This window comes from Penaeus monodon, chromosome 5 (genome assembly GCF_015228065.2).
Source record: "Penaeus monodon isolate SGIC_2016 chromosome 5, NSTDA_Pmon_1, whole genome shotgun sequence".
NCBI lineage: Eukaryota > Metazoa > Arthropoda > Malacostraca > Decapoda > Penaeidae > Penaeus > Penaeus monodon.
In genome coordinates, this window is record NC_051390.1 from 9,390,939 (window position 1) to 9,418,438 (window position 27,500).

Consider the following 27,500-nt stretch of genomic DNA (forward strand, 5'->3'; position numbering starts at 1 on the left):
GAAATTTACTTGGATTAAGTAAAAAGTATATTTAGTTTGATAAAGAAGTAGTGTAGCGATTCACTTAAAGCAATTAAATAGTTTTGAATTCATAAAAGTGTATTAAATTATTGAAGAAAAGACATTCACATTTTGCATTGTTTAATAATTAGTGTTGTTAGAATAACACTTAGAGTAGAGGAAAATGATTTTTCATAAAGTATTTTTAGATTTTGAAAGAAAAATGTATCACATTTTAGATTTGTTTAAAATTATTGTAAAATAAACACTGTTTTATTATTATTGCAATAGAATTTTTAATTTTTGTCTCAAGGAGCAAGAATATCTATACACTGATAATTTTATTTAAACTTCCTTAAGAAATATTATATGTTTTTGATTAATATTTGGTTTACACATGTAATTACATTTCTCATGAATAAATTATGAAAAATACAGTTGATTTTGTGAATTTATTTAATTCCTTTCCGGGCCTTATAATTAGTTTCTTGTTATCTGGTGTACCTGCATTCCATAATTATGGAGATGTTTTGATTTTGGTGAAAATACAAGCCAAGAATCCCTTTCTGTAAAATACTTTTAAACTGAGCAATTTTTTATGGAATATTATCCTTTTAAGATTTATCCATTAGAATTAACAGAAAAAAATTGAATTCTAAAGTGTATTAAATAAAAGGAAGGGAAGTCACATTATATTTAAAATAGTTGAAAAAAGGTAATGAAACGAAAATTTTTTTAAATTTTTAAATAAACAAGGAAAATTATAATTACTGATTTTATGAAAAAATCCAAGTTTAAAGCATAGATATATATATTTTTATTTATTTGTTAAATACATTTAGTTTCTTAAAAAGGTTTCTCAATTAGCTAATAAAAATATATTTGATAAAAATAGCTGTATGTTCTATTTTGTAAAAAAAAACCCTAAAAACCTATGAGTTATTAAATTAATCCATTAGCAGAAAACCTTTCATGATTCAGTCAGATGCTGCATATTACTAAAAGATTGATTATAAATAAGCCTTGCTTATTTAATAATGTGTGATAGTAAATCAAGCTGTGCATCCAAAAGATATTTAACAGAAGACCATAGACTGTTCTGCTTAACATGAGCATCAATTGGCATCATTATTCAGATCAAAGAATACTGAACCTCTCTTCATCTCATGTCACAATAAATATAAATTATTCTGTAATAATAGTTTTTAATTTTTCAATTCTCTCATTGCTTTTGTATATTTTATGAATTTTAGTCATGACAATGAAGGCAGCCCACATTTATCCATTCATTTACTTTCAACAAGCAAGATGTTGAACAGGATTCAGTAAATAAAGTAATGGTCAATGGTTACACTTTTATTTTTTCATCTTTTTGGTATAATAGAATGTCAAGTGATCATTTTCCTTTGTAACCTACACAACATACATAACCACATTAACTCAAGACTTATGCATGTGCAAGAAGAACTAGTTTTTCATTCTACACCTATACTACAGAAATGTGTTAAACCTAGCAAATCAGTGGCTTACACTTCTATACATAAAACCTAATGTCAGTATTAAAAGAAAAAAAAAAAAAAAACATAACATAATGTCACTGGACAGAATAAAAATAATAATAATGAGCTTTAGTTAGCACTTTGCCCAATGAACATTTACATAGAATAAGAATACTTTTCTAAGTGTGTGAGAGGGTACAAACACACAAGGTCAAATATTCTTTACAGAGGAGAAAGAAAGAAAAAAATATGAACACTTTTACATCTTACTGAGGAGTTGACAAGACTGTCTCCCTTCCAGCTATATAAAATAAAAGAGCACATCACTTTTTGAAACTTACCAAAATAAAACCAAAGTATACGGAGTATTCAAAAGGAGTTCAAAGATATGTGAAATACAATTGTTCTCTCTATACCTGTATTTTTGTTTATACTAATTACACAAAATAGTGTACAAATCTATGCATTGTTTGTGAGGGAGGAAATGTATTCTTGTTTAGTACTTAATCCTACATTTTAAAACAATATTTGGTTCATAGACTATGCTTGAATTTAACAATTATTCATCAACATTCAGCACAGGACAACTCCATAAATCTTACTGAAATACATTTATATGTCTAAGTATGCACATATACCAAATATGTATAAGGGTGACTTACTCACGTCTTCCTCCTCATCTGTTGTATTTTATTAAAAATATATTGGCTGTTTCTTCTTTTCTATATAACTATATCACAAATATTGTTCATCTAACAATATGAAGAAGGATATCTTGTTTACATAGAGTTCAATACACTACTCAAAATTCAAGGTCTTTAAACTTTTAAAGTTTGATAAAAGTAAGGAAATATCTTGTTTTTATTACAGAATGATTATCATTTGATGCATGCATGCAAAATATCTCTTACAGCCTGTCTCACATTTCATTACTTTATCCCTTGAGCCACTTTCTACTTATGAGCATGCAATAATGATAACAATCAAATGCAGTAAACCATAATACAAGAAAACAAATTCAGTTAACAAACTAAATAAAAAATAAGTTTTCAAAATTGATGACAGCACGCATTAGTTTGGAGAGGTATAATTACTGAATACTGAGTGACAACAGAAAATGCCCATGAGCTCTATGGCAAAGACAGTCATTACATCTGCCTGGCTAATTCAATAGTCTAAAGTTTCAAAAATTCTTTTCAAGATTGGCTTCATTATATCTTGAAACACAGACATCTTTTGCATCAGAGAGCAACAATATTCACCAAAACACTCACTTATCTTTATAGCAAGTATAAAACCTATATCTAATCAGGCTGCTCCAGTACCGACCTTGTAATGCCCATCGTGCTTTGTACAAAAATGGTGGAAATGTGTAGCGATGCACCTGTTTATGTGCCGTGTGTGTGTACCTGCTTGCATTTATATGTTTTATGGGGAAATATAGCAGCCCTACATTACTAAAGTTATAATTACATTAAAAAAAACAAAAAAACATTGAATTCCTCTCCTTTTATTTTCTGATTACAAGCTCTTGCCTCAATATATTAAAAAGTCAATTCAAAATCTAATAAATCACACACACACAAAAATAAAAAAATAATAAAAAATAAAAAAAATAAAAATAAAATTACATGAAAGCTGATTGTGACATACCTACTCTTACCAATTTTACACACAGTAAGATTTTTCTTATAAAGAAAATTTTATGATTAGGATTTCTGACTAGTTCCTGTTCATAATATAAGTCTCACTATCCTGGTTTTAGTATTCTGCACAGAATTTATATTCAATGAAAGTCTAAAAAGATATTTACTTATCTGGAATAGGAGCACAGAATGTAATAAAGCTGTAAACTGATATGGCAATGTATTACATTCCAAACCAATAAAATTATAATTTCTCATGATAATTAATCAATTCAATTTTTTTTTATCTGATTCTCGATTATGTTAAATTTATCAATTAACCATTTACTTCTTAAGTGAAGCCAAAGTGCATCCATCCCATGTAAAAGAACACCTTCACAATCCAGTTGTAATCCAGTGCTTACAAACAGGTATAAATCAATCCATGACTTTTACCTTTTGTTTGTAATGGTAAAGTATTGCTATTACAAAAACATTATGGTCCTTCAATGAAAATCAGCTACTTAGATTACAAAGCATATGTATCATAAGATAATACACTATAACAAATAGAATCTCAGGGTTTACAATATAAATGAACATGCAATTAGTGACTTAATGCAGATTTTTAAAAACTACTCTCAATCTGTCTCATATCGTCCTCATCTCACATATCCCTTTATTATGATGTAATTAAGATTTCAATACATTCTATCTAAAAATGAGAACCAGAAATGAGATCAAAGTTTTGTATCATTTTCCTCACGCCAGAGGCACCATTATAAAATGACATTACATGAATTATAATTCACGTTGAAAACATGTCTGATTTCTTTTAATAGGAAACATATTCTTACAGCTAGAAAATAAAATCTTAAGTCTTAAAAAATTAACAAACCAGTAGATTATAAACTGGTGGAAATTACCCTACACAAGTTCATATAACAAAGTATCAGTCTTTAAAATAAATAAGTATCACAAAACATGTATTAAAAAGGGAATGCAACATTTCCAACAAAAAAATGCACATATCAATACTGTACAAATCAAACTCTAAAAAAGTAAGAGTCTGAGACATGATTTTTCTTTTACAAAAGCCAAGGTCCAAATATGCATGCACAAACATATATAACTTATAGGCCTTAAACTACTTTCATTACGATCATCAAGTTTACGGGAAAAAATGCACATTTAATTGCCCTATGCTGAAAAATTTCTATCAACAAATGCAATATGGCACAAGCAACAACAATCATTTGTTGTTTGAGAATAATAATCAGTATCATTAACTGGGTGACTTCAAAATTTTTCAAAATTTCCATAACACTAAGTAAAATACAACTCTTTCTGTACTTTCTTCTTAATAATATTTGTTCAGGTCATTAAATATGTTTGGACTAAGACAGGCTGCAATCTGGAGATATTCCCAGAAACACACATTGATGTTTGTTCCATAATGTAACCTCGATCAGTCCTTCTTTTCATGCTGAGGCTCTTCTGAAAAATAAAAATGGCTGTGTGAACATTATCATACAACAAAATATGAATCTAAACCCTTTATGTCTGTACAAAATTTGATGTCTTTGTAAAAAAATCCATTACCAATCCACCAAATCTGCCTTAACTGTAAATAAAAAAGGACACTCAAAGACAATTAAAAAACCCTTTTACAGAATAATGCTTTACTTTGCTCAACAAGATATAATTAAAGGGAACAGTCTGGTGTGTGGAAGGGGAACATGGATGAGAAAAAACATGGAGTATACCACACAGTTGCTAATAGAATTACACAGTCACTAAGAGGCAGGGAACACAAACTGTACAACTGGATCATGGAGAGGAGAGGACCCACAAGGGAAATGGGGATATGGAGATGACACTGTGGGTGTGGTTGGAGGAACCTTACAAAATGCTGCTAGTTATATTCATGAACACTAAATATATCTCGCTGATATTGAAAAAGATGCAGGAAACAAGCCTGTTTACAACTGTAATACATTTACCAGTAGTAAATACATCAAAACAAATCTTTATTACAGATATTTACTTAGCATTATAGTAGGCATAAATCTGCATAGTCTCACCATTTAACTTATGAAGAGGAAGTATTCTATCTGTATTAACATTTATTTTTAAAATGAACCTGATACACTAAATTTTCTAGCTTTTTATGATATATAATATTTAATCCACAGTTGGGTTTTCTCACCATAAAATCCCAATGCTCACAGAATTCTTACTCCTAAACACTAAAGCAGTAAAAATATTACACACAGATTAATACAAAAATGTTAAACTACTGCACTTTATATATTTTTACTTTATGCAAAGTAAGTGAAAAGTAAACATATTCCTAAAAGACACACAAGTCTGAATAAATAAGAAATACTTCACAAATAGTCTTTCACCCGGATAAACTCATTTCATAATGTTTAAATGCTATATTATTTCAATAGTCTTTTCTAAATACACACTCTCTCAAGGATGCAGTCTTTGTACAGTGAGAAACTCAATCTTTTCTGTAACTTACCTTCCTCCTCGTCTGCATCCATAATATCAGAGCACCAGATGGAGTAGCAAATCAGAGAGAGAAAGCCAAGGGGGAGGCCAAAGAGCACAGCTGTCAGGACTGGATTACCCTGCCACATCTCCTCTAATGAAGTCCTTGCATTATAATAGATGCGGTAGAATCTCACAGGCCACGTGTCTCCACCGTAGGTCTGTATGAAATGAGGCAGTGCAATTAAGAATAATCTAAAAAGTCTTGTGTATCCATTATCAACTTCACAATAAAAACACAAATAAGAGCACTGTACAAAATATACAACACAGATTCATATCATACTGGAGCTGTCTCAGCTATGACAGAGTCAAGGAACATTTCAATGGCAGCTGGAGTTAGGTGGTGTGGAGGGTCCTCTGGGAGGTGGTGATGCATGGTGGATGAGTTTACAACAAGAAGTGACGGCAACTGGAGCCTTTCCATGGCAATACTGTTTGCTAAATCTGGAGTTCCTGTCCAACCAAACTGGTAATGCCTGGAAATGCAGTATAAAGTATCAATGCTGACATTCATTAATATACAAGTGGAGTACCTTGCTTATTTAATATTCATTTCCAATCAGGATACCTTTCTCACAAACATGATACAACCATCTTTTTAACATATGAATATTTTCCAACAGAATACCATCATCTCAGTTACTTACTTGTGATACTTTTCTCGATTGTTCTTGATAACAGATTCCACCATATCTTTGAACCTAAGAAATAAGATTAAGAACACAAAACTTTAATAATCAATTCCTCTATGAAGAGAAATTCAACAAGAAATGAAATCTTCCCTTGAATGTACAAGTTCATGTGCATTTAGCTTTATACCCTAAATATAACAACATATCAGACTATGTTCTCCTTAATATGAATGATAAAAATATTTACCTTTAAAATATTGCTATCAGATTAACCAAGAGTTACTTTTACTAAATCTACATAAACTGTAATGAACAAATAACATGCATTTTCACTAATCTGTGTGCATGTGTTTGTCTGTGTGCCTGTGTGTTTGCTTGTATGTTTGCATGTATATGCTTGTATATGTGTGTGCATGCTTGTGTATGCTTAACTGTGTGCATGTCAATATTTGGATGTGTGCATGTGCCTGTGATTGTATGCATGCATTGAGTGTGCATACATCTGATTGTCTGCATGTTAGTGATTGTGTATGTGTGTGACTGTGTGTATGTGTGTGTGCATGTCATGTAAATGTGCATGTGTATGTTCATGTGCATGTGTACATATCTAGGTGTGTTTTTATTTGTAGGTGTATATATGTCTGTGTAAGTGTGTAAATGTGTCGGTGTATAGGCATAGGTGTGTGTGTGTGCAGGTATGTGTAGATGTGTGTGGTAGATGTGTGTGTAAGTGTGTGTGGTAGATGTGTGTGTGTGTGTGGTAGATGTGTGTGTAAGTGTGTGTGGTGATGTGTGTGTAAGTGTGTGTGGTGTGTGTGTGTAAGTGTGTGTGGTAGATGTGTGTGTAAGTGTGTTTGTGGTAGATGTGTGTGTAAGTGTGTGTGGTAGATGTATAAGTGTGTGTGGTAGATGTATAAGTGTGTGTGGTAGATGTGTGTGTAAGTGTGTAGGGTGTGTGTGCGTGTAGGGTGTGTGTGTGTGTAGGGTGTGTGTGTGTGTAGTGTGGGTGTGTGTAGGGTGTGTGTGTGTGTGTGTGTGTGTGGTGTGTGTGTGTGTTGTGTGTGTGTGTGTGTTGTGTGTGGGTGTGTTGTGTGTGGTAGTGTGTGTGTGTGTGTGTTGTGTGTGTGTGTGTGTGTGTGTGTTGGGTGTGTGTGTGTGTGTGTGAAATGTTGTGCGTGTGTGTGCGTGTGTGTGCGTGTGTGTGCGTGTGTGTGCGTGTGTGTGCGTGTGTGTGCGTGCATGCATGCCTGCGTGCGTGGTGTGTAAATGTTGTGTGTATGTAGGTGTGCTTGTGGGCATGTGCATGTGCAAGTGCATGTGTATGCACATGCATATGTGCATGTTTTGTGAATGCAAAACATGTATAAGGATCAATGTAAAAAAAATGAAAACACCAGTACTATATAGCATAGAACTGAGAATAATAATGGAATATTCTATAATACACAGCCAATACTTCAAAAGGTATTCCATACATTTTTTATTTGGTAACCATTACTATATAATAAAAACTTCTTGGATTTTATATACCCTGTTGTACTTCATACTTGAAATTCAGGCTTATCTTAATATCTATCTGCATTTCAAGATTTCTTCAGAAAACTGTTTCCAAATACCTTCATCATATAGTTTTATGCATTAAATTTCAAGCTACGTTTTTCACATGCATTTTTCCCTTCCATAAGATAGATCAGAAAATTGTTGGAAATAATAATAGAAAGTAATGAAGGGACAACCATGACCCTTTTATACCATTTCTCTCTACATAAGATATATGTGTTTATATATAATAAGAATTCAGCATTCCTCATTTCTAAACATTTTCCTGCAATGTGAAGCAGTCAGAAAAAGAAAAAAACGGAAAAACAGGGGAAGAAAGACTGTATATGTAATACATATCATAACCTAAAAATTAGGAGAATACTGTCAAACAAAACAACTCATGAAAAGATAAAAGATTCTAAAATACCAAACTACCTCAAATTCATATCACAATATGTTAACCACTTACTTGTACCCATCAACATAGTCTTCCCTGAAATTGGGAAATTATGTTAGTAGGATCATATACTAGTTGCCAATGGAAATTACACCCCTTCTAACATGGGTTTGTTTATATGTGTGTGTACATGTGAGGAATCAAATAATGTGTACATGTTTATGTTTAGATATAACCTTTTCTTCCTCTCTCTCTCTCAAGTGAACTGTACAAAAAAAAAAGTTAAAGTCTAAAATAACTTATAAGCTAGCAATTATATATCATGTATTTGAATCACTATAGAAAAAAGCAAGACCATAAACTGGTCAAATCCTGAAATAAGCTTTTACCATTTCAGATTTGTAGATTGCTCAAACATACATTTAAAAGTTGCGTGTGCTGTACACAGGATTACTGTATTACACTACAAAATACAGTGATCACCAAGCAGTTAATTTCTTTACATAGCTAATTTGAGTATGACATCATATTTGAAATTTTCTGATGGTCTCTTGCTCTACCTTTGTAAGAACTGTTAATCTATCTAATAAACTGGAAAATGAAAAGAACTAAATGTTAAGTATACCCTTACAAAATGAAGCTATTAATATTTTAGGAACTGCATTAAACATCTTTAGCAACATTATACAGCAGTAATGTAGCAGATTACAATTAATTTTTTTTCAAAACCAAGCATACAGAATGTGACTTAGACACGTAATAACAACTGAAGTTACAATTTTACTTACGCATCCTCGTCTGTGGTGATTGTTCCAATCTTACTTTCCTTGACAACTGTGATTGCCAAAAATTTGTTGATCTGAAATTTTCAATTTGTTCAACAGGAATATTGCTTTACTAATGATCATCATCATTTCCCTTTAACACTAACTCAATTGCATTATAGTCTATATACATTATAATCATTTTTTAAAAATTGCATCATGCTCCTTACCTTCCACAGTTGGTGCAGATTGCCATGTGTGATTTTGGTAAATAATGGAAAGCGTTCGTGATTAATCCAGTCAGCCAGTGATGTGTTGACAACAGTTAGATTCTCTGCTATTTCACTCTCCTCAGGTACTGCAATATTTCAATTATAAATCATAAAATCTTTCTCCTGATATTCAGAAAAGCAAGAATTCTCTTCACATACTGTATGCCATTTTATTTCAGTTCAATAAAATATCAACTGACTATTTTTTTCTTGCAATAGTTTAGAGTATAATGCAGGATAATATGATTGCAAACTGTTATGAAATACATAAAAGCAAAATTTCCAACCTGGGAAGAAATAATTTAAGCTATCTTTGAAGACTAGAATAGCAGGGTTGTACTCCAACTCAATATGCTGCAAAATACAAAGAAAAAAATAAGAATGCCTCATAAATATTGTAGATTAAGGAAACTTAAGATCAATATTTCAATGAATAATGGATGATCAATATATTCCTCAGTTCCATCACTTTTAGCCTTTTTTAACTGCATTCCAAAATATGTTGGAGGTGATATACTTGAATAATAACAAAAAAATAATAGAATTTCATTATGATTAGTAGTAGTCAACAAGTGAAAATCTTAGAAACTAAATGCAGGGAATGCCTTATGACACACAGTATTACTTATGCATTAACCACAGATATTACATGTACTGTCCCCTGTAATATTTATTTGTGAATTTTGTTTGCACATAGATAGTTCCACAAGACCTCACTTGATTGCTCAGTTCCTTGAATTTTGAGGATATTTCTTTTCCCTAATAATATCTTTATTGTTACTATAATCACCACTGTTATTATTCTCATTGACTTTTTGATTTTTATAATCTTAGTAACAGGTGAGATCAGGTAGGTCTAGTAATTGGTGACTAAGTGCTTGTGGAGTCACTTGTGTAAACAAAATCATCAAACTAAAATTACAGGGGACTGGGCTCATATGAACATGCTCCCCCAGCATCAACAGGTTAAAGAATATTCCAATACCATCTTTAATTCTATGCTATATACACATTAGTTTGTTTTGAGAAACTGTATTTCACACCCTTATCTAGCTTTAAAGAACATTTATGATTTGTGCCTCTAAAAATAATAGTTGACACGCTGATAGGCATAAACCACAAAACAACACAAACACAAGAAAAACACACACATGAATACACATTTACTCTCATATTTATGCACTCTCTCTACCACATATAGACAAGAACACACATACAAGTATGTATATGCACATATTTACATATAAAGAAACGATACACTTTACAAACAAAAGAACCTTTAATTTAATGATATATCAAACAATATTACAACCATGACACTATCTTACCTCTGCCATACAACCAGCATCAATTGAGTAGAAGTAATTGAAGGGTCTATATATATTTGCTAATTCAGAATAGGCATCCTGCAATAAAGTAAAGACAATTTAGACACTAAAGTGTATGAAAGAGAGAGAGAGAGAGAGAGAGAGAGAGAGAGAGAGAGAGAGAGAGAGAGAGAGAGAGAGAGAGAGAGAGAGAGAGAGAGAGAGAGAGAGAGAGAGAGAGAGAGAGATACTGTGTGTGTGTGTGTGTGTGTGTGTGTGTGTGTGTGTGTGTGTGTGTGTGTGTGTGTGTGTGTGTGTGTGTGTGTGTGTGTGTGTGTGTGTGTGTGTGTGTGTGTGTGTGTTTTTGCGTGTGTTTGCGTGTGTTTGCGTGTGTTTGTGTGTGTTTGCGTGAGTATGCGTGTGTAAGCATGTGTATGCAGGTGTATGCAGGTGTATGCAGGTGTATGCAGGTGTATGCATGTGTATGCGTGTGCATGCACGTGTATGTATGCATGCATGTGCATGTGTGCAGGTATGTGCGTGTGCATGTGCATGTGTGCACGTGTGGGTATGAGTGTGGGTGTGCAGGCATGTGTGGGGTGTGTGTTTTGTTTGTTGTGTGTGTGGTGTGTGGTGTTGTGTTGTGTTGTGTTGTGTTGTGTTGTGTTGTGTTGTGTTGTGTTGTGTTGTGTTGTGTTATGGTGTGTGTGTTGTTTGATGTACTTTTGTGTTTCAAAAAATTTATACTTCTAAAAATATGGTCAAGCAATTATATGCAAAGATAACATGAATCCTTAAAGTGGAAACAGGAAACCATAAAAATCAGCATTAATATGGCTTCAAACTTACTGCTTCCAATTTCTATTACTGAATGATGAATAAAATATAAATTATTACAAAATAAAATTAGAGATATTATCCTTTTAATCATAAAGGAAGACCATCAAAGCATCAAAAGCTAATTTCAGATACTATGTATTCTACTAAAAACAAACTATGAAAACCTCCCTCATAAGCAATGAAATATTCAACTTACCCATAATGCACCTTCCTTCTCCCCTGCATACACGAAGAACAGATCTTCCTGTGCAATGATTTCTTTTAAGTGATGGAAAGATGCTATATGCTGAATTGGGGGAGCAGCCATTCGGACAGCATATCCAACTATGTCTTCTTTGGCTCGGTCACCACTGTAGGTGTGTTTTGTGTCCCCTTTGAGACTGTAATGGTGAAGATGTATATTATCAGGAATTCTTCCGTTCCCTGTTTCTGAGATATCATTTATAACTTTGAGGGTAAAACCTTACTTCTGAGAGAACTTCATAAAAAAATATATCACCTTTTTATATATACTTTGGTTTATGTTTTAACTCTAATCATTGTCACATCCCTATACATGAATTCACTCATCATATACAGCAAGTCTTCAATATATCAAATTTGTAATTACTTCTTGCATAGGATGCAAATAATACAGGTTATAGAGTTAATTATGAATCAGTCTCAATGTAAGTACAGATTATGGAAATCACTTACTACATAATGGTGGGGAAACCCTTGATATTAAACTCTGTTGCCACTGCTGTGAAACGTGTACAATCAACACGTCCAACACGGATTTCTGTGCCATAGAGTGCATGTGCAACATGGTTCCACACTGGATCTAACTTCTTGCAGTGTCCACACCATGGAGCATAAAACTGGAATGTTATGAAATGTAATAATCACTTCAATTTGTCAATCATATACACCCAATATACACACTATATGCTATTACTTGTTCAAGAAAAATGGTGATTATTTACAGTATGGATGCACTTGCCAGAGACTAAGCCCCACAACTCCATGTCACAAAATTTATTCAACAAGTTGCCATGACTGGCCATTAGGGGAGGGTTAATTGGGGACTCTGCCCCCAATATCCCCTCAACCTAACAAATATTGTCTTCATCTCAATATGCAAGGCAAGGTAGAGCTGAAACAAGTGCTGTGAGTGGTGCTAACCGCAATCTTTTTCCTTTCTTTGTAGCATTACCATTGGTGTCTACAGATTATTTCTTGTACCAACAACTGTAACTTTTTGTTCTCAACCAGAAAATCATCTTCAACGTGCCCTAGCTTAGTGCATCCATACCGTAAAGATTAACCAGAAAAATTATTCATACTTATATACATTAAAAATATTTACTAAATTACATTACAAAATCACTTATACCTAGTGGACAAAAACCTACTGATCACAAGGGAAAATCAGCTTACCATGATAAGCCATGATGATTCGCCTCGCAGCTCCAGAAAACGATCGCTTAATTCCAGCACTCGGTTGGCAGAATTACTCAATGCCAACACTGTTAAACAGAACAAATTCTATTAGCAGTTGAAAAAGTCATTTATTTACACCAAGTATCCAATTAACCCAATGCTGCCGGGAAAATGCTGTGGTCATTTTTTCTTTTTGTCAAATGTCTCTACACATAGATGGCTTTGCTAGTCATTAGCCACAAAGGAGTCAAATTAGTAGACTTTGTGACCTTACCTGATTTCACCTTTCCTTGTACTAATGGGAAAAACTTTTTTCTAATTTCATGAATATCAATGGTGTTATTCTTATTATAGGCATTATAATTACTATAATGTTATAAACATTAGTAACAGCAAAATAAGCAAACGTAAAATATTTTCGTAAATCAAGGAAAAGGGTAAACGGGCAAGACAGGCAGTACTCATAATTGGCTCACTGGTGACTCAGTGCATGTGTAGCCATCTATGTGGAAAAACAGTTAATAAAGTAAACTCACAGTGGGCATGGCATGTATGTACATGCCATGCCCGGCAGCACTGGGTTAAGTAAGTAACTTATCAAAGATGTAAAAATTTGTGTAATGGTCTGCAAGAACAAATCTGGATATCTCAGGTGCTTCAAAAAAATACCAACAAACCTCCACTACATACATACAAGCAAGATACACCTCAAAGACCTCCCTGATAATTTATGGTCAAATAAGGAAGTAGTCCGACCTTCCCTTCAGCAAAATGTACAGTGTGTGGTTTACAGGCTTTGCCAGAGTGAGTAGCGCAGAGACCCTGGCAGTTAACTTGACGCTGCCCTACTACTGGACTGGGCTTGAGATCGTGTACCTTCCGTCAATGAAAACAGTGAGTTTCATGTGCTAAAGAGTCCTGTTTCGTAAGCCAGTTTAGGGATTTCAGAAGCATTTATCCAAATAAATTCCCTAAAATCTGGTTTTAACAAGAAGCTATACAGCCGCATTATCTACAATATACAGTACTACTCAATCACATCGCATATCTATCATAAATCTTAACCTTCAAATGATAACAAATATGCTTTACCACACAGCATTACTAAAACTAAACTAAAATGAAAAAAAAAAAAAACAATAACCCTCACACCTGTTGTTAACCATCTATGCAACTAACCATATAAAGACATCACAAAACTTTACACAAAGATATACAAGTAAGAAATAAATCAATAAATATCATTTACACTAAACCTTATCTACTTTGACTTAGTGGTCTGCTGACAGAATACACAACACCCATACAAAAACCTGCCTTTACAAATATCGTACATAAACACGCATTCACTTAACGAAATGTATCATAAGAACCCGAGATCATTAGACCTTTCACAGTTAGTAGTGTAAAAAAAAGAAAAAAATAATAACTAGGAATAATGATAGCGATAATAACTCGAGAATCCCGGCAACAAATTCACCAGAGGATCCTGGTCGATATCGTCCACGACCTTCTTTCCGGCTCCTCACGTCCCATTTCAAAGGCCTTTCCCACTTCCTCTGAATTCTCTATACTTTACTTATTCTCTTGCGTGTTTATTTCACTTTAAAAACGGCCAAAACGACTCAAATTCACAGACCTGTCATGAAGACAAGCAACCTCATAGCGTCCATGTTGTTGTCTTCTGCTAGGCGGCTTCTGATTGGTCGAGGAGATGGCACTGCTAGACGGCTTCTGATTGGTCGAGGAGATGGCACTGCTAGGCGGCTCCTAATTGGTCGAGGAGATGGCACTGTTAGGCGGCTACTGATTGGTCGAGGAGATGGCACTGCAAGTGGCTTCTGATTGGTCGAGGAGATGGCACTGCTAGATGGCTTCTGATTGGTCGAGGAGTTGGCACTGCTAAGCGACTCCTAATTGGTCGAGGAATGCATTGCAAGGCTGCTTCTGATTAGTCGAGGAAGATGGCACTGCTAGGCGGCCTTCTGATTGGTACTGCACAGTGGCACTGCAAGCCGGTTTATGAATGTTCGAGGAAGGTGGCACTGCTGAGGGGAGTCTGACTGGTCGACGAGGATGGCACTGAAGGATGACAATTGCTACGAGATTTTGATTGCTTGAGAAGGGGTGGTACAGTGAGCCAGTTTTTGAGCGCTTCAGGAAGGCGGCACTGCTATACTTCCGTCTGATCAAGGAGAGTGCCACTGTTAAGCATTTCTTGACTTGATCGAGGCGACTGGCACTACTAGCCGATTTTTACATGGAGGGGATGAATGGTATTGTTACATGAATTATAATTGCTCACTGGATATTCTCCTTAAAAGAATTCCCCTTCATCATGGCAGATGCAAAGCTAGGCAGATTCTGATTAGTCAAAGAGGAACGGGTGACTGGTCTGCTAGTAAGTAGTCAAGGTCAATTTCACTGTTGGGCACTTTTATATTTGAGAGATTTATTAGCACTGCTAATATCTCCTGATTGGTGAAAAGCACTGCTAGAAGCTTCTAACAGGTACGGGAAACACTGCTTGGTGGTTTACAAGCTATAGGTGGATGGCACTGTTTTGACCAGCAGAAGTGACTGACACTACTAGACTGTTTGTACGAGGTCGAGGCAAGACGCTACTAGACCGCAACACTGAATGGCACTGCTATGGGCTCCGGACCAGTTGATGCGTGCTGTTGTCAAGCCTAGTTTATTTTAAGTATGGTTAATCTCAATTAGTGAATAATCGGATTCTAGGTGGCAGTGCCGACGACTGCCTATTGTTAGTTCGTATAAATTCAAGTAAAAAGACACTCCCCAGTTCGTTAATAATCATAATGAACAGAGGCTGGTAGCAATCGTCATGAGGAGTATAGTAAAGGATACCAGAATCAGGAAAGGAACGAACATAAAATTCAAGTTAAACTGAAATGTAGGGAAGCACGAGCAACAATTCTGATGAGATTGACTGACCACAAGCAAATGTGCGTCCACTACAGATCCCGGTACAAAGTATCCTTTCTAGTCAATTACATTACATGAATTTTCGCTTTTTAATCAATATGCCAATAAAATCCACGAGACAGACCACCCAGTATTCAAGATAACGGAGGGGCCGCGAAAAAATAAACTGTTACAATACAGCTATTTCTTCACCGCCTTACAAGTATGACAAGAGACAGCAGTCGACGTCGACAACACATGAATGGTCTCATGGGCGGACCCCATTCTTAATCCTCATCTTAGACCATTATTCCAATGACGTTTTGTTTTGCGCAGGTATTGTGATTGGCACGTGGCCGTTCTGAGTCAGCGTCTTTCCTCTGTCGGGTTGAATCAGCCGGCTTCTTGTTTACTCCATCAGCATATATTATCGCTGTTACACATACACACACACTCATATAAACGTGTGCAAAAACGTAAATCATAGCCAAGTTAGAACTTGATTTCTAGTATATTACAGCAATTAAACAAAGGCTACAGAAAATTAGTTAGTTTAAAAGTTATACTGAATAGACCAACGTATAAATATAAAGATGAATACCCATAAATACATTGATATATAGGGACATGCGAACAGGCAGTAAGACAGAGAAACCAAAACAGATAAAATTGGGCACGAAAACGAAACATCTGCCAGGGTTTTAGGATACAGTTTCAGGATAATGTGTTCACTTAGGTCAAGGTCCACAATAATGACCAATTGTCACAATTTCAGGATAATATGTTCACTTATTTCAAGGGCTACAATAATGACCAATTGTCACCATTTGTCGGGGTGATGTTCACACGCAATATTCACGCATTCACATAAGTAAAATATATGCAATGTGATGTCCGTCAAACTAAAATTTTAATGTCTTTCTCCCTCTGTTTCGGTCAGACTTATATAAACTTATATATACATTATGCACACAAACACATACACACACATATACACTCATACACCCAAACACACACACACACACACACACACATACACACACACACGTGTGTGTGTGTGTGTGTGTATATATATATATACATATTTGGATATATATATATATATATAAGTATATATACATATACATATATTATATATAGTATATATATAATATATATATATATATATATATATATATATATATATTTCATATATATATATATATATATATATATATATATATATATATTGTGTGTGTGTGTGTGTGTGTGTGTGTGTGTGTGTGTGTGTGTGTGTGTGTGTGTGTGTGTGTGTGTGTGTGTGTGTGTGTTTGGGTGCATAATGTATATATGCACAGACATTCACACACAGAGACATATATGTGTATATATATATATATATATATAATATATAATATATATATATATATAAAATAATATATATAATATATATATATATATATATATATATATTATATGTGTGTGTGTGTGTGTGTGTGTGTGTGTGTATCAGACTGAGTCTGTGTGTGTGAGTGTGGTGGTGTGTGTGTGTGTGTGTGTATACATTCAAATGTATGGATGTATGGATGTATATGTATATATAATATATATATATATATATATATATATATATATATATATATATATATTATATATGATATATATATATATATATTATATAATATATATATATATATATATATATATACATATACATCCATATCCATACTATGAGTATACACACACACACACACAACACACACTACACCACTCCAACAACCCACACCACAAACACAACAATATATATATATATATATATATATATATATATATATATATATATATATATATATAGATAGATAATAATAGATAATAATAATAATAATATATAGTATAGACTAGATATATAATATAGATATATGAAAAGAGATGGGTGTGGTAATGTAATATTAGACATGATGAACACACAAAAAGACACTGCACACACTAACATAACCTACACATAAAACAACACATCAACAAACAACATTAAACAACACACAATGTAATCACTATTATATATTATAAAATATAAAATAATCAGTATATAAAAGTTGACAAACTCATTGTATACGGCAATGGAAGTATTGAGATAGTTTCAATATTTTAAAATGTATATTCATATATCAATTAGATGAGAGTCGAGGAGAGAGAGAGAAGAGAGAGAGAGAGAGAGAGAGAGAGAGAGAGAGAGAGAGAGAAGAGAGAGAGAGAGAGAGAGAGAGAGAGAGAGAGAGAGAGAGAGAGAGAGAGAGAAAGAAAGAGAGAGAGAGAGAGAGAGAGAGAGAGAGAGAGAGAGAGAGAGAGAGAGAGAGAGTATTTAAGTGCACAAAGGTTATTTAAAAAGCATTTTCACTACAAGATGGCAAGTAAATGAATGTCATATGCGTTCAAAGGAAGGATTTCCCTACAAAAAAGACCTCACATCCTCTCATCCATTTGTTCTCCTCCCCTCATTCATCCACTTGTTCTCCTCTCACTCATCCACTTGTTCTTCTCCTCTCATTCATCCACTTGTTCTTCTCCTCTCACTATCATCTATTTATTTTTTCCCCCCTTTTTATCTCATCCATTTGTCCTCATCCATTTGTTCTCATCCACTTGTTCGCCTCTCATTGATCCACTTGCTCTTATACTCTTACTCATCCGCTGTTCTTATCTACTCTTTCTAATTAATTTAGTTTTATCCAATATATCCAAACCACTCGCTCTCATCCGCTCTTTTCGTTCTTATTGCTACCTCTTATCCATTATTTTTAATTAATTCTCATTCGTTCCTGTCTAAACTACCTACTCTCATTGTCTCACTCATCCGGTATCTCTAATCCACTCTCTGCCACTTGCTCTCCCTCATCCATCAACTGCCATTCACTCGCTCTTAATATATTCTTTCATTCCCATCCACTCTAATCTCTTTCATCCATTCTCATTTACCCGCTCTCTCTCATCCACTCTTTCTTTCATTCACTCCCTCGTCCATTCTCATTCAACTCCCTCTGTTTCACCCACTCTCTTCCACTCGCTCTCTCTCTCTCTCTCTCTCTCTCATCCTCCTCTCATCACTCGCAATTGCATCTCATAACCATATCACTCATCACTTATAAGGTCTTTTTCTCAACTTGCGTAATTGGGGACACGATGAAACAGACCGCCCCAATATATATTTAATCCTTAGAAAAGTAACCGCGACATGAATATTTGTAAAATTAACTGAAAATAGTATGATACACGCGAGAAAAAGAACATTTAGTGCCTTATCCTGACTACGCGACACGACTTAAAACCGTTCATTTCGCCCAGAAGAGACGCCATTGTAGATAACTCATCATTTGACCCGAAAATTCGCCGCCTGATCACCTCATCTCCCTGCCGCCTGAGTCGACCCTCTTCACCGCGGACTGGAAAGCGCGAGATAAAATGTGTGAGAGGGAGAGAAGAGCGAATGTTGGGTCCAGTGTTGATGGAACCAAAACAAAAACAAAAACAAACCCGAAGATTGGGAAGTTTGTTGTTGTTGTTTTTTATTGGTGGTTTTCCCGTAAAATGCTCTACACGAAGGAGACATTTCGTGAGCTCGATGCCATCAAGAAGACGGGCCTCGAGTATAAGGTGAGACCAGGCCCACGTTCTTAGAAATTTAAGCTTCATCTGATTAAAATTTAAAAAACGTCGCTCGTCTGAGCATATCTTCTATTTTTATTATGTGTTGATCTTCATTCTCCTGTGCTTTTAGTGACTGTCGATAAGAATTTGTGTCTATGGCTGTGTTTAGGTCTTTATAAACGAATATTTCAAAGTCTTAGATGTCGACATCCCTCTTAGCACCCCAGACCCACACCCCAGAACCTGGTCTGTGTTCTTTTTCTGCGAAAGATGATGCAGCTGCATAACGCATTCAGTCAGTTCAGTGTGAAATAAGTTCTGGAAGTGTATGTAAGAGTTAGTCCATCATAAACTCCCATAAGTTTATTTTCTGGCAAGATTGGGATTGTAGAGCTTGAGCTTGTGAATGAATCAGAGTTCTGTCTTTTGGAGGTATTTGTTGTTATTGGAAGTTCCAACTAAGAAATCCCAGATGACATTTTAAATGTGAGGGTCTGTATTTGTGGAACATTTTCCATTGAATAACCTTACGTCAAAAGGTCTTATGAAAAATGTCATTTGATCTTCTACATTGCCATCAGTCACATATCATACCATACTTCAGCCAGCCAGTCGTAATGTGCGTTTCATCTCATTCATGCAGTGAGTGTTAATCCCTCAGTGACAGTATGAGAATTCTATCAGTGTCATAGACTTCCGTGACTTGTACCCAGCAGAGCCGGCGGTTTGTTATGATGGCTATACATGTGACCCAGCAGTAATGGCTTAAAGTGCCTCAATTAGCCAACACACTTGCGCAATATGGATGCCAGTGCCACAATATGGGACTGGGTGCCTCACCCCCCACATGTGGCCCAAAATGCAAGCATCAGGCTTACTTGAGTGATGGCTTTCCATGGTGCCTGGCTTATAGGTCCAGCCCACTGAAATATTCATGTAGGGTATAAAGGCTCCTCTGCCCCCCTTTGCAATGTTATGCTGCATTCAGAACTGCTCGTCCAGCTCGGAAGGATGACTTGTTAACTCAGATGGACAAGTAGTTTGTGTTCGGCTGGTAAAGAAACACAATCAGTTCTCCTTAAGCATGAGTTGTGGAATTACTAGCTGAAAATAGTTGTGTAAATTCTCAAATTGATTGTAATGCACACTTTTAGCAGATTCTTTGACAGATTTATTGAAAAAGTTGTTACAGTATGATGTCTGGCATCTTCATTGATCAGAAAGCAATTCATCTCGTTGAACTCGGTCAGCTCTCTGGAGGTCAGTGTTGAATGGCTTGTCCGGACAAATTCTTTTTTTTTTTTTTTTTTTAATACTAGTTTGCTTGTCTGTTTTAGACAAACAATTCCAAATACAGCTTTATTATTTCTTTTTCTACAGTTTCCCTCTCCCCCCCTTTTTTTTTGTCATGTTCCAAGGTCAGTATTTGTCATTTGGAATGCTATTTCAAGATGGTAATTGACTGTTTCCTTTCACAGACTCCAAATCCATGGATCCAGTGGGTTAAATCAAACTTTTTTAACTTGTCGATCCCAAAGGAGTTACAAATTTTCTCGACCCACCCAAGTTTATAATTCAAGGAGAACAAATTAGCACTAGTACTACAATAGTCAGTGTTGTAATAGTAATAGTTGTTAAAATACATTATGATGAAAAGGAAACAGCACTGTTATGTCTGCTACACACAATTTTCAATTTTAAGTGACAGTAATCTGTTCCCAGACAACATAGAGCTGAGAGTGTATTGATACTCACTCACTCATAATGGGAAGCATTAAATAATGAATATATTAAAAACAAATTCTAATGGTGTCTGATGTTCATTAGATTTTTACAGATTATTATTGAGAATTCAAAATTGGAGGCTTGAATGGTGTCTTCGATTCTCAGTAAATAACCACTGACCCTTGGCTATTCATCAATTCCTGGGATCAATGTCAACCACTTTGAGAACCCCTGGATTAAGTTTGTTTGAATTATAAAACGTTTGTAGGCCTACCTGGCTATTCATCATCAGATAATGGAGACCTCAAGCTCATGCCAAAGCAGATTCACATCATTTTTACTGATTTGCAAGGAATAGAGTCCATAACTATCATTTGACACTGCCATTGTTGGTATGTTATTTTTAATATTAGAATGGTTACTTTTTTGCTTGCAGTGTGCAAAGGAATGATATATCAACATTATAATAAGCTAAACAAAGTCTATCCAGCAATCATGTATGAAATTTTTTGAGACCAGTCTGCAACTAAACCTATTGGATCTGGGTGATATAATTGTAGGTCATCAAAAAGAGAGGGAGAGGGAGAGGGAGAGGGAGAGAGAGGGGGAGAGAGAGGGAGAGAGAGGGAGAGAGAGGGGGAGAGAGGGAGAGGGAGAGGAGAGGAGAGGGAGAGGAGAGGAGGGAGAGAGAGAGAGAGAAGGAGAGAGAGAGAGAGAGGAGAGAGAGAGAGAGAGAGTGGAGAGAGAGAGAGAGAGAGAGGGAGAGAGTGAGAGAGAGGAGAGAGAGAAGAGGAGGGAGAGAGAGAGAGGAGGAGAGAGAGAGGAGAGGAGAGAGGAGAGAGAGAGAGAGGGAGGAGAGAGAGAGGAGGGGAGAGAGAGAGAGAGGGAGAGAGAGAGAGAGAGAGAGAGAGAGAGAGAGGGGGAGGGAGGGAGGGAGGCTGATGGCTGGGTGATGGGAATATATACCATCATGGAATTTTTTGGCCGAGGAATGACTTGCCATTAGTGTTTAAAACTCTTGGAGGAAGATTAGACTCATTCCATACTCAGGATCCTTCTTTTACTAGCCATGACTGACAGTGCAGAAGTGTTACAGAGAATTGAGTAATCTTAAAATCTTAAGAAATGACACAAAAAATATAATGTTACATATTGTTATTGCAAAGAGTTATAGACTGCATTGAGAGATATAATATGGAGTCTGTACAAGAAAAATGGTCTAGTACCATCTTGATACAGCAAATCAAATGACAAATACTAACTTTGGAAAATGGCAAAAAGGCAAAAGATACCTATGCAGAAAGAGATAAACTTAATAACATTGCAAAGGGGAGGCAAAGAGTCTTGATACCACACATAATTGTTCATGTTCACACACCCAGGAGAGTCACCAATTGAGGAAGCCTAGTGCTTTAATTTTGGTTCATGTCTGGGTTGCAAGACACCTAGATCCAAAATCGGTTAATATCAATTGATTTTGGCATTGATGAATTCCTCATGATGTCTTGTGTGCATTTGTAGTGCCAATACAAGATCTGATAGATAGAGAGTGTATGAAATATTCTAAGAAATGGCAGGGTTAAAATATGAGATCTTTATCCATGTTTTTCATGATTATTTATTTGATAAGTAGATATCGATTTGAGTCCATTGATACCAAATGTAATGTGGACTGGTTCTGGAAAATTACTGCCATGTATCTGAAAGCTGCAGTAAATATTTTGCAAAATCTTAATTGAGGTCTGTGCAGAAAAAGAGAAAAACTAGAATAAGTCCATAAACAACTGTAGAAATTGAAGGTAAGCATGTAGTCACTTATTAGTAATGAACCAGTTATGATTCAAGGACTTGCTTTGGCAAAGGGTCAACAAACCTCCACCACATGCAAATTAACCCCTCATATCAGGGTGACATAACTGTCATGTCATGAAAAAATTTGGCTGAGGGACAGATGACGAGGATGTGCTGTCCTGAAAAAAATTGGCTGAGGGTGAGGGTGATGGCAATGTGCTGTCATGAAAATTTTGGCTGAGGGGCAGGATTATGGGATTATGCTGTCATGAAAAATTTGGCTGAGGGCCAGGGTAACAGGAATGACTTGTCAAGAATGCACACAGATCTTGGAGGATGTTTAGACTCAATGGGTATTTAGGAAGAGGCTCTTGCACAACCAGTAAACAAGGGTGAAATGTACCATATGTGAGCCATGGTTGGAAGGATGCTAGTTCCAGACAGGATTTCGAAAGTATTTAAAATATGACACAAATATCACATTATTATTTAAGCTATTGCTATTGTAACTGCACACAATTTTAGACTACCAGCAGAGATTATAGTATCTGATCAAGAAAAACTGTCTATTACCATCTTGATACAGCAAAACAAATGACAGATATAAACATGAGTGTTCATGTGGGTTGTGCCTACAAGCCACACATGGGAAAGTCACCACTCAGGTAAGCCTAATGCCTTGATTTTGGTTCAAACACGTGCTGCAAGGCACTTGGATCAACAGGTTGACAAGATGATTTGCCTTTATAAAAGGAACCTGTCAAAGTTCTAGTTGCCATGTGTATTTAGTGGAGGGATGTTGGCCCTCACTAGATTACTGAAAATATAAGAAACACAGTGTTCATAGGACTTATGTTCTCAGTAATATTAATCAGAGTCTATCTTTCACACAACTCATTTTACTCTTTTGTGCTTGTTTCTGCTATTGTAAAGGAAAGGGCTTTGAAATCTCAACACAGTTTTGTATTATCTCTTTTACGAAATGTGTATTTGTTTGTTTTGTATTTTAGCTGGTGAATATGAATTGAATTATTCTATTTTTTTTTATAATGTTGCTTTCTTTTGATTACAGGTTACACAGATATTCTTGAAAATAGGAACCAGTATTTACCCCAGAAGGAGATTATGCGAGGTTGTTACTGACAGTGGAGAACGTGTAGTTGTCAAGGCTAAACACTCTGGAGTTGTGAAACATTTGCTCATAAAGATTGATGATGTTGTTAAAGATGGGTAAGTTTATTTTTCTTTCATTCTTTGTCTGTTTCTAGAAATAACTTTTATCTGCAGATTCCAAATTATCTTTATGTTCCAAGATATTTTGCATTTTATGATGTCAGTCCTGTATATATAAGAGAAAATATCAGTTTGTAACAGGAGCAGGAAACTCATTTTAGTGCATAATACAAGTGAATGTTTTGTTTACTCATAGGTATGTCCAAGCAAATTGTGCAGCAAGTCGAATACTCTGGCAAAACACCTTTATATTTACAAAAAGTATCTATGAATACAGTTTGTCTTAAAGTGTATAATCTCTTGGCCTCCCTTATTTATTCCCCTGTTATTTTCTGAATATTCTCATCAGCTTGAACTATACACTTAATGATTTTTTATTTTGAAGGAGTGACCTGGTTGAACTGGAAGCATGTGCCCATCCAACACTTATGGGTAATATTTGCTGCGATTGTGGTGTTGTTCTTGAGGACAATGAAATTACAAAGACTGAAGTGGTCAGCATGCTGCACACTGTCCCAGATCTCAAGATAAAGAAAAATGTAAGTGTATGAAAGATCTTTTTCCTTCTTGGAATTGAATTTCATTTACTGAGAAACAGTTGATCAATGATGTCAATATATATGACTACTATGGTTACAAACACTATGTTTTACAAATAATTTTTCCTAAGGTGGCTGAAGAACTTGGCAAGGAGGACATCACAAATCTTTTGGCTCAAAGAAAATTAGTGCTACTTGTGGACCTGGATCAGACACTCATTCACACTACAAATGATAATATTCCACCAAACCTAAAAGTAAGTAATATCATATGTTTATTTTTGTTGTAACAAAGATTAGAAAGGAGTGACTGCAGTATCAGTGGCTTGTGATCAAATAATGCACTAGGTTGCCCTCTGTAGAACTATTTTATAGTATATAATGTTTGAACCTAATTTTATTTCTCTGTTTTTTCTAGGATGTATATCATTTTCAAATAAACACTGGAGGTCCATGGTATCACACAAGGCTAAGACCTCACACAAAACAGTTTTTAGAAAAGGTCTCAAAATATTTTGAACTTCATATTTGTACTTTTGGAGTGAGAGAATATGCCCATTATATTGCTCATTTCCTGGATCCCGATCACAAGCTGTTTGGACAAAGGATTCTCTCAAGAAATGAATGTTTAGATCAGATGTCAAAAAAAGCTAATTTAAGGTGAGTTGAAGTGCTATCTCTACTATAGTTTCTTTTATAATGCTATTACACTATCTCATCACAGAATACTTCTCTATCATAATCACCAAAAAAGAAATTAGAAGTAACAATGTGATATATTGACTTTGATAGAAATGAAATGAACAGTTAAACAGGTGAGATAGGTAGACCATGTAATTCACTCCTTGATTACTAAAAACTTCTGGAGCCATCTATATGTAAACAAAATTTATAAGATATAATCACATGTAGTGTTAGTGGAGGCTGATGAGCGGTTAACCCAATCATGATGGTTGACATCTTACTATGTTATGGCTAGACATCCCTCATGCTGGGATGATGTTTCATTATATCATATACAGTCAAGCCTGTGCACATGAAAAAGTTGTTGACTTATTTAACTCTGGCTGCAGTTATTGACTAGAAACAACCCCACATAAGGCAGCTTCAAGCATCTCTAGCTTCCTTACCTCAGTTGTTTATGCTGCAGCCAGTAGCGTAAACAGAAGAGTAAATTTGTTTCTCACACTTTTGATTTTGCCCTTGAGCAGCTGACTGCTGAAAATATTTTAAGAAATGTTATTGTTTTGAACTTTCAGCTCGCTGTTTCCATGTGGAGATAACCTGGTGTGTATCATTGATGACAGAAGTGATGTTTGGAATTATTCCCCAAATGTTATACAGGTGGTGCCATACCACTTTTTCCGGCACACAGGTGACATCAATGCGCCACAGGGCTTACAGAAAAAAGAGAATGATGACCAGAAAGGATATGATTTTGAAAATTTGAGTAAGTTGGTATATATGCTCAATTGTTTGATAGTTTAGGCAATGAAATAAGAGATTGATATTTCCTTGAACTTCTGTTAGATGTCAGTGTAAGTTGAATAGTTATAATGTACCTGACAGAAGTAATATATCTAATTTAACCAACTCATACTGAGCCAGGAAGCTCCCAAAAAGAATGAAAAGATTCAAAATTACTTATTGTATCAATATAGTATATTTATTGTTATTGTGCAAATGTAAAACATCACCTTTGGTTCCCTGGTCTGTCATAAGTATTCATTTTTTGAAAAGGAGCAGAATCTTATGATAAGTGAATTCTAAATTATTGTAACTATTTCTACCAAAAAATACTTAATTTCTCATTCCTTGACACAGGACTCTCACGAGACAATACAGAAGTCAGCGATGGTGAAGAAGGGGACAAAAAGAATTATAGCTCGGACTCTGATAGTGATAAAGAGACAAAAGACATAGTATCAGATTCAAACAAAGATACAGGTGTTAATGCTGATCAAACTAGTGATAAGTTGGAGAATGTAAATACAGAAAATGTTGAAGGTAGTAAAAGTAATGATGTGAATAACAAGACAGCAGATGTGCAAGACACATCTATAGTGACTAACAAAGAGAAAGATGAAGGCTCAACAGACGTACAATCAAATAGTGTAGAAAGCATGAATGTTGACACAGAAACAAGAGAAAATGGCACGAAAGAAGAGGCAGATGATAAAGAAAATGCTGATTTGACTGACAACAAAGAAAGTGAGGAAAGAAAAAGTTCAAAAGAAACAGATATAACAGAGGAGACAAAAGTGAAAAACCAAGATGCAGATGATGGGGAAGCTGGTAAACAGAAAGATTTTATTGATGTTGCAGACAATGATGACTTTTTGCTCTATTTAGAAGACATCTTGAAAAAAATACACAGAGCCTTCTTCAAGGAATATGACAAGCTTCCCCAGGCTGTACAGAAAAAGATTACCTGACTTAAAAGAATTTCTATTCGCAAGGCATTGGGGGAAAGAGGTCCTAAAGGGTTGTGAATATTGGGGGTTTTTTTTTCTTTTTTGGAATTCTCTCCCCATCTCCTATCTTTCTCTCCCTCTCTTCTCTCTTCCTTCTCGTCTCTTTCCTCTCTCTCTCCTTCGCTCTCCTCCTCTTTCTCTTCTCCTCCTCTCTCCTCTCCCTCTCTCTCTCTTTCTTCTCTCTCTCTCCTCTCTCTCTCTCCTCTCTCCTCCTCTTCCTCTCTCTCTCATCTCCTCTCTCTCCCTCTCTCTCTCTCTCTCTCTCTCTCTCTCTCTCTCCCTCTCTCCTTCTCTCTCCCTCTCTCTCCTCTCTCTCTCTCTCCCTCT

General features: G+C 35.3%; 2 protein-coding genes across 3 annotated transcripts in view; one reads left to right on the top strand and one right to left on the bottom strand.

Annotated features, from left to right (window-relative positions):
• Positions 1-1,341: 1,341 nt before the first annotated feature.
• LOC119572957 (protein disulfide-isomerase TMX3-like) lies at positions 1,342-14,761 on the bottom strand. 2 transcript variants are annotated; one of them, XM_037919914.1, is made up of 13 exons: positions 14,502-14,697; positions 12,860-12,948; positions 12,137-12,300; positions 11,637-11,820; positions 10,622-10,699; positions 9,581-9,647; positions 9,252-9,379; positions 9,046-9,116; positions 8,330-8,353; positions 6,334-6,387; positions 5,970-6,162; positions 5,655-5,844; positions 1,342-4,621 (listed from the first exon to the last, which is right to left on the bottom strand). In XM_037919914.1, exons 1-13 carry the CDS (start codon positions 14,533-14,535, stop codon positions 4,593-4,595), a joined length of 1,305 nt encoding a protein of 434 aa, XP_037775842.1. In that variant the 5' UTR covers positions 14,536-14,697; the 3' UTR covers positions 1,342-4,592. The 2 variants fall into 2 exon arrangements, with proteins under 2 accessions (XP_037775842.1, XP_037775843.1); XM_037919915.1 differs by lacking the exon at positions 8,330-8,353 and having other exon boundaries at positions 14,502-14,761.
• Positions 14,762-19,232: 4,471 nt separating this feature from the next.
• Positions 19,233-27,500, top strand: part of LOC119573438 (RNA polymerase II subunit A C-terminal domain phosphatase-like) — a 13,131-nt gene continuing 4,863 nt past the window's right edge. Inside the window, exons 1-7 of the mRNA XM_037920667.1 lie at positions 19,233-19,417; positions 24,000-24,157; positions 24,546-24,699; positions 24,831-24,956; positions 25,118-25,359; positions 25,959-26,149; positions 26,524-27,131. Coding sequence (XP_037776595.1) covers positions 19,352-19,417; positions 24,000-24,157; positions 24,546-24,699; positions 24,831-24,956; positions 25,118-25,359; positions 25,959-26,149; positions 26,524-27,131 — 1,545 coding nt within the window. The 5' untranslated portion in view covers positions 19,233-19,351. The remainder of the gene's footprint in view (positions 19,418-23,999; positions 24,158-24,545; positions 24,700-24,830; positions 24,957-25,117; positions 25,360-25,958; positions 26,150-26,523; positions 27,132-27,500) is intronic.